This window comes from Helianthus annuus, chromosome 6 (assembly GCF_002127325.2).
Source record: "Helianthus annuus cultivar XRQ/B chromosome 6, HanXRQr2.0-SUNRISE, whole genome shotgun sequence".
NCBI classification, from domain to species: Eukaryota; Viridiplantae; Streptophyta; class Magnoliopsida; order Asterales; family Asteraceae; genus Helianthus; species Helianthus annuus.
This window is the reverse complement of record NC_035438.2, coordinates 23,915,016-23,922,838: the sequence shown is the minus strand read 5'-3', so window position 1 is coordinate 23,922,838 and position 7,823 is coordinate 23,915,016. Positions and strand designations below refer to the sequence as shown.

Genomic DNA, 7,823 nt, shown 5'->3' with positions numbered 1-7,823 from the left:
GGCCGCGTAAGACTTAAGGGGGGTCTTACGCGGGCCGCATGGACCGGGAAAACTGGTAAAACAAGTTTAAAGCTTGGCAGTTTCAGTCCCTGAACGTTTTAAACCCTTTTTAACTTCATTTTTGGCAATCAAGGCCCTTGTAGTTAATTTCTTGGAGCCCAAGGAGGTATAAACAAACTTCGTTAGGCTCGGGTTCGTTAGATTCCTTCATAAACGCAAGTTTCATCAAGTTGACGCTTTTAGCCCAAAGTTTAGAAAACATGCTTAACGATCTCGGAATCACGTGAAATTTTTACCACACATTCTCAGGAGTATATTTGAATATTACGAAGCCTCGGTTTCGTTAAAAGGCCACTCAGAGGTCAGAATTGACATATTGACACTTTTAACCCTTGTAATTTATAATCTTCCGATTATTTTTACAAACGGCTTCGCATATCCAATCAATCACCCATTTAAGAATATTTTCTTCACGTGTGGTCATTCAGAGGCTCAAGTTTGGCATATTGACACTTTTAGTCCTTTCGTTTGCATATTTTCACTTGTTGTCAACTTTAGTCCCTTAAACTCAATCTTTCACATCACCGGAGTTTAGGACACGTGTCTATGTATAATTGGACACGTTTTTACGTGGTGTTACATCCTCACCCCCTTAAAAGAAATCTCGACCCCGAGATTTACTGGAACAAGTGAGGGTACTTCTGTTTCATAGTGGACTCAACTTCCCACGTATATTCGGGACCTCTACGAGCGTCCCATTTAACCTTTACTATCGGTACATACTTTCTTCGGAGCTTCTTGACTTGCCGATCCTCAATTGCTATAGGCTTCTCAATGAATCTCAAGCTTTTATCAACTTGCACGTCTTTATGAGACATTGCTAGAGATTCATCAGCTAAACATTTCTTGAGATTACAAACGTGGAACACATCATGAATTCCACTCAGCTCCTCTGGCAATCTTAGTCTATATGCTACACTGCCGACACATTCGATGATCTCGAATGGTCCGATATATCTAGGGCTTAACTTGCCCTTTTTACCAAAACGCATCACACCTTTCCAGGGTGACACTTTTAATAACACTTTATCGCCTACTTCAAACTTTAGAGGTTTTCGCCTCATGTCAGCATAACTTTTCTGCCTATCCCTGGCAGCTTTTAGGCGATCTCGAATTTGGAAAATTTTATCCGTCGTTTCAAGGACTATATCTGGTCCTGATATCTGAGCTTCTCCTACTTCTGCCCAACAGATAGGCGTTCTGCATTTCCTACCATATAATGCCTCAAAAGGCGCAGCCTGAATGCTGGTATGATAACTATTGTTATAGGAGAACTCAATCAATGGCAGGTGGTCGTCCAACTACCACCCAAATCAATAACACATGCACGAAGCATGTCTTCTAAGGTTTGAATAGTACGCTCACTCTGACCATCAGTCTGAGGATGGTAAGCAGTACTTAAATTCAAACGTGTGCCCGATGATTGTTGGAAACTTTTCCAAAAATGCGAGGTGTATCTAGTATCTCTATCCGAGATAATCGCCACCGGTACTCCATGAAGTGCTACAATCTTATCGACATATAACCGGGCCAACTTATCGGAGCTATGAGTCTCCTTGATGGGCAGGAAATGAGCTGACTTTGTCAGTCTATCAACAATAACCCATATAGTGTCATTTCCGTGCCTTGTTTTGGGTAACTTGGTTATAAAATCCATGGTTACCATTTCCCATTTCCAAGTGGGAAGTTTCGGCTGTTGTAGAAGACCTGATGGCTTTTGATGTTCAGCTTTAATCTGAGCACATGTCAGGCACTTAGCTACGTGGGTGGCAATAGATTTCTTCAAACCTATCCACCAGTAATTTGCCTTTAAATCTTGATACATCTTGTCACCTCCCGGGTGAACCGAATACTTAGAGTTGTGGGCTTCCTGGAGGATTACATCCCGAAGTCCTCCATGAATAGGAACCCAAATTCTACCGTTCATCCTCAGAATTCCATCCTTTCCAGGTGTTAACTGTTCAGCAGTTACACCTAACTTTTCATTTGGGAGATTATCTTCCAATACAGCATCTTTTTGTGCAGCCAACAGCCTTTCATTCAAATTATTCTTTAATTCAATGCTCTTTGCATTGATCCTAATCGGCTTAACTCTTTCTTTCCGACTTAGAGCATCGGCAACCACATTCGCCTTACCGGGATGGTAGCGAATCTCGCAATCATAATCATTTAAAGTTTCCATCCAACGGCGTTGTCTCATGTTGAGCTCTTTCTGGTTGAACAAGTGTTGGAGACTTTTGTGATCTGAATAGATTACACATTTTGTTCCATACAAATAGTGTCTCCATAATTTTAGTGCGAATACAACGGCAACCAATTCCAAATCATGGGTGGTGTAATTCTTTTCGTGCACCTTTAACTGTCGCGATGCATAGGCAATTACATTGCCCCGCTGCATAAGTACACACCCCATGCCAGTGTGTGAAGCATCGCAGTATACCACAAAATCTTCAACTCCTTCCGGTAGAGTTAATACCGGAGCTTTGCTCAATCTTTGCTTTAGATTCTCGAAAGATTCCTGTTGCTTGGGACCCCAGACAAATTTTACATTCTTGCGGGTTAAGGAGGTTAATGGTGCAGCTATTCTTGAGAAGTTCTCGTTGAACCTTCTATAATATCCTGCTAAACCCAGAACGCTGCGAATTTCTGTAGGTGTCTTAGGTGCTTCCCAATTCATAACAGCCTCTACTTTGGCAGGATCTACTTGAATACCTTGTTCACTGACAACATGTCCAAGGAACTGGACCTTACGAAGCCAAAATTCACACTTAGAGAATTTGGCATACAACTTCTCTTGCCTAAGCAGTCTTAAAATACATCGAAGGTGCTTTTCATGCTCCATTTGGCTCCGCGAGTAGATAAGTATGTCGTCTATAAAAACAATGACGAACTTATCTAAATATGGCTTGCAGACTCTATTCATGAGATCCATGAATGCTGCAGGTGCATTAGTGAGCCCAAAAGGCATCACTAAGAACTCGAAATGTCCATACCTCGTTCTGAATGCCGTCTTCGGAACATCTTCAGTTCGAACTTTAAGTTGATGATACCCAGATCTCAAATCTATCTTTGAGAAGTAACTCGCTCCTTGGAGTTGATCGAACAAGTCATCGATCCTGGGTAAAGGATAACGATTCTTGATCGTTACCTTATTCAGTTCACGGTAATCAATGCATAGGCGCATTGAACCATCCTTCTTTTTCACAAACAAAATTGGAGCTCCCCAAGGCGAAGAGCTGGGCTGAATAAAACCTTTTCCCAATAACTCATCCAGTTGAGTTCTGAGTTCTTTCATCTCGGTAGGCGCGAGACGATACGGAGCTCGTGCAATAGGCGCAGATCCAGGGAGAATCTCGATCCTGAATTCTACTTGCCTCTCAGGAGGTAATCCAGGTAACTCATCCGGAAAGACATCAGGATACTCTGAAATAATTGGAATGTCCTCAATCTTCGGCTTTGGATCATTCACCGTCACTTGTGCCATGTAAATGACACATCCACCCTTCAAACACTGGGATACTTTAAGAATGGACACGTTGCTTGGTAACCCATATTGTGTGTCTCCTTGGATAGTGACTGATTCACCGGAGGGGGTTTTGATAATGATAAGCTTTTTATCACAGGCAATTTAGGCTTGGTTATGCGACAACCAATCCATGCCTAAAACTATATCAAAACCAGCCAATTTCATTGGTAGGAGGGACAGCGGGATAGAATAGTTCTTAATGGATATTGAACATCCATCAAGAAGAGTTGAAACGGATTCTAAGGTACCATCAGCGAGTTCTACCTCATATTTTATGTCTAGAGTCTTAATAGGCAAACTCAGTAACTTACAGAACTTATGATCTACGAAAGACTTATCAGCACCGGAATCAAATAAGACTCTAGCATAAATATTATTGATGAGGAAGGTACCTGTTATGACGTTATCATCAGTCACCACTTCCCGTGCCTGCATCTGGAACACTCGGGCATTGTTCTTCTTAGCCTCTTCAGGCTTCTTCGCATTCTTGGGGCAATTGGTCTTGATATGCCCCTTTTCATTGCAACCATAATAGGTTGCATCCTTGATGTTTCGGCACTCAACATACTTGTGCCCTTTCTTCTTGCAAATCCCACATGGTTTGGCCTGTGGGTCCCGGTTGCACTTGCCAAAGTGCCTCTTATGGCAAGTCTTGCATCTGGGCTTGTCACCAGTCTGCCCTTTCTTGGAACCAGAGTTCCCTTTTCCTTTCTTATTTGACTGAGAGGACTGATCATCCTCTCTCTTCCTCTTCCCCTCTTCCGAATTTTTCTTCGCCCTACTCCTCACAATATCCAAAGTGAGGGATAATGACAGATCCACAGCGGATCTGTAGGTGGTTGGCTTTGAAGCCTTGACATTCCCCTTAACTTCAGGGGCCAAACCACCAATAAAACGCGCGATGCGCTTCGGCTCAGGGGTGACTAAATATGGTACTAGCCTCGACATGGAATTGAAACTAGTCACATAGGATCTACAATCTAGATCCTTCATCACGAGGGTGAGAAAATCAGTTTCTACGCGCTCTACTTCATGCTGAGGACAATAAGTGTCCTTAACCAGATCGACAAACTTCTCCCAGGAAAGGTTATACAAACGGACCTTCCCGGTGGACTGTACAAGTGCTTTCCACCACGTAAGGGCATCGCCCTTAAAAGATTGGGAGACAAACATAACTACATCTTCCTTAGCGCAACCGCTAATGTCTATCACCGTCTCCATCTCATCTAACCACTTCATACAGTCTATCGCCCCTTTTTCTCCTGTAAAATCCCTCGGCTTACAGGAAACAAAATACTTGTAGGTACAACCCTTGGTGTACCTAGGGGTCGGCTCAAGATCTACCTGCCTCTTGGGTATACTACCTTGGTTAGACGAATGCACTGACTCACTCTTCTTGTGAGTATGTGATTGAGAATGGGTTTTTGAGTGAGTTTGAGAGCGAACAATACTCGGCTCCTTAAACTTAGCATCTACCGCTTGAGAGACTGCCGCGGTGATTAAAGCTTGCAATTCGGCACCAGTAATATTGATTCTGGTGTTGCCCTGTGCTGGATGACTGTTTACTTCGTCTGAGCCAGCCATTTCTGAATGCTATAATATAGACAATAATAATATTTAAATTACATATAAATTCATCGAATTGATGATCCAATGGTCATGGTATTATTAAACCATTTAGACCATTTCAAGACATGACTAAAAGTTTACATAATGCATTATTCTACACATTATTAGACAGGGGAAAGATAGAAATTTCACAACTGTCAATGTCATAGAAGACTTTTTACTTATCATTAAACTTGTTTCAAAGGACATTAAAATAGCTTAAAAAGCTTGTCACCAGAACAAGTTGAGATTCTAGCTATGATTTCAAAAATCAGTGATCTTTTAAGGTCTGAACAAAGTTCATTGCCTTTTTGACAAGAAGTTTATGAATCGTACTTTCATTGTCATTTTACACCTTTGCTTAAAGCATGCATCTCAAATGGATGTCTTGATGTATACATCACACTGATATTTATTAGCCAGGATTCGCATTGATCAATTTGGCTTTAAATGACTTGGATGGATCCAAGTACTCTTTTGGAAGCTTATGTGGTTTCTCGTACCACACAGCTAGGAATGTTAACATATGTTCAGATGTTAACGGAGATTTATTATCTTAAAAAGGTTGTACCATCATAGCCAATTAATACTTTGGCTAGGTTATACCTCTAAGAGTTTCTTTGGCAGATCAATTATAAATTGAAAGGAAATAAATAGTGTAATAAAGTACACAATTAAAACCAAAGTTAAAACTTCATTACGAAGAAAACAATACAACCGCCCTAAACGGGACTTAAGAAAAGACAAACTACCTGTGCAGGGGTATATGGAAATGAAAATAAGTCCACGCAGGGACTTGATACAGAAATCAAACAAATGTCCACGCAGGGACATGGTACAAAAATCAAATAGATGTCCATGCAGGGACATGATTACAATAAACAAGAAACAAAACACCCCTCTATTTCTTCTTCCCCTTGATAAGGTTGGCGAGGCCTTTCATGAAGCTAGTATGCCTCTCCTTGTTCTTCTTGGTCTTATGCTCAACCTTATCCAACCTCTCTAAGATTTCCTGAGTTTGTTGCTGCTGCTGTAGTTGCTGGGAAGGAGGTGGCTGATACGGAGGATACTGATAACCCTGAATTGGGTAGTTAGTTGGAGGCATAGGAGGGTAAGTAGAAGGATAAAGGTGGTGATACTGCGTAGCCGTAAGATATGGCTCATGAGTTCCATAGCCCAATGGATATCCCGACGGGTCTCCATAAGGATTGTACCCGGAAGAACCTGGGTACGTCGGAATTGGGTTATCAAATCCCACAGGCGGCATAGGTGGTGCATACGAAGCTTGCGGAGGATTATCCTCCGGTGCCGCGTTTGAGGGCCCACCCATCTGAGGGTCCTCTGGAATAGGGGGATAGGAACTCGAACCACGAGGAGAACTGAAACGGGGTCCTCCTCTCACGGACATGCGTGCCTTCCTCATTCGCCTCGGAGGCTCAGGAGGTGGTTGCGGTGGCTGCTGCGGTGGCTCCTCTACCGGGAGTGGCGGTGGTGAGACAGCTTGAAGTTGAGGATCTTCTAAAGGTGGTTGAGCCGGAGAGCTATGGTAAGATGGAGTAAAGAACCAGTCATAGGTAGCCATCCTCTCTTGGAAGGAGTCGGGTCCACGGTAAGGGGATCCCTGAAACGGAGACCCACTAGATATGCTAATAGGGTGGCCCGGGGTTCCTGTTTGCATCTCCGGGTCGGGGTCATCATCCATCTCCATTTCCTGAGAGAAATGTTCCTCAGGGCCCAATGCGTTATAGCCAAGGAAGTCATTAACATAGTCGGCTGGGTTAAACTGTCCCGAAGAGTAGGGGGAGTCAGAGTGGTGAAATGAATGGGATTGCAACGAGTGGTGTGAATGATAAGACTCATGCGAATGGTGAGATTGATCAGAATGGTGAGAGTGTTCGGGCTCGATTGGAGCAAATGGTCTGAAAGACTGATGAAAAGATGGCGAAGAGCTTAGCGACACTGAGTATCTTACCGGCTCATACGGTTTACCCCATATATCGTGAGAGTTGGAGGAGGATAGAGACGCCGATGGACAAGGCACAAATATTCCACGTATTACCGGTGGGGAGTATCGTGACGTAGTTGATATCATCATTGTCAACACACACAATAATATAGCACAGCGGAAGGCTGGGTAAATAAACTATTACAAACCATACTGGCTGTCGATGTTCGAGTACAAAAATAATACAGACTGGAATGTAATAAGATCCACAGGCGGATCATAAAGTACAAGAAAACAAAATCTACAGACTCCGGGTATCTATGGGATTTGCAATATCCTCTACAACACCCTATAGCTCCAGCCTATTTCGATAAGTACCTGTCAAATCAATCTTTAGGAAAATACGTCAGTATACACTGGTAAATACAATTTAACTGACTCATTTTGAAAACATTTAAGAAAATTGGTTTAGATGCACAAGGCACAAATCCTTTATAACTTGGGACAATCTTATTAAAATCTTGTATACAGTTTTACATGCTTGTCATACATGTGGGGCCGGTTTGTAAGCCGGACATGATTAACTGACTCACCACTTATAGAACCCACAAAGGAGTTATCCCCACTTGTGGGTAAATTAATATTTAGCATTTGCATCTGTCGGGTGCATGCCTGCACCCCGTG

General features: G+C 42.6%; 1 protein-coding gene across 1 annotated transcript; it reads right to left on the bottom strand.

Moving 5' to 3' along the window:
• Window positions 1-6,095: 6,095 nt before the first annotated feature.
• On the bottom strand, window positions 6,096-6,902 carry LOC110944535 (leucine-rich repeat extensin-like protein 5). Its single transcript, XM_022186195.1, has one exon. It carries the CDS (start codon window positions 6,900-6,902, stop codon window positions 6,096-6,098), a length of 807 nt encoding a protein of 268 aa, XP_022041887.1.
• Window positions 6,903-7,823: the final 921 nt, after the last annotated feature.

What these genes read in the sequence shown, in the direction of transcription:
- LOC110944535 (XM_022186195.1), bottom strand. Translation starts at nt 6,902, where the DNA reads ATGGAGATGGATGATGACCCCGACCCGGAGATGCAAACAGGAACCCCG.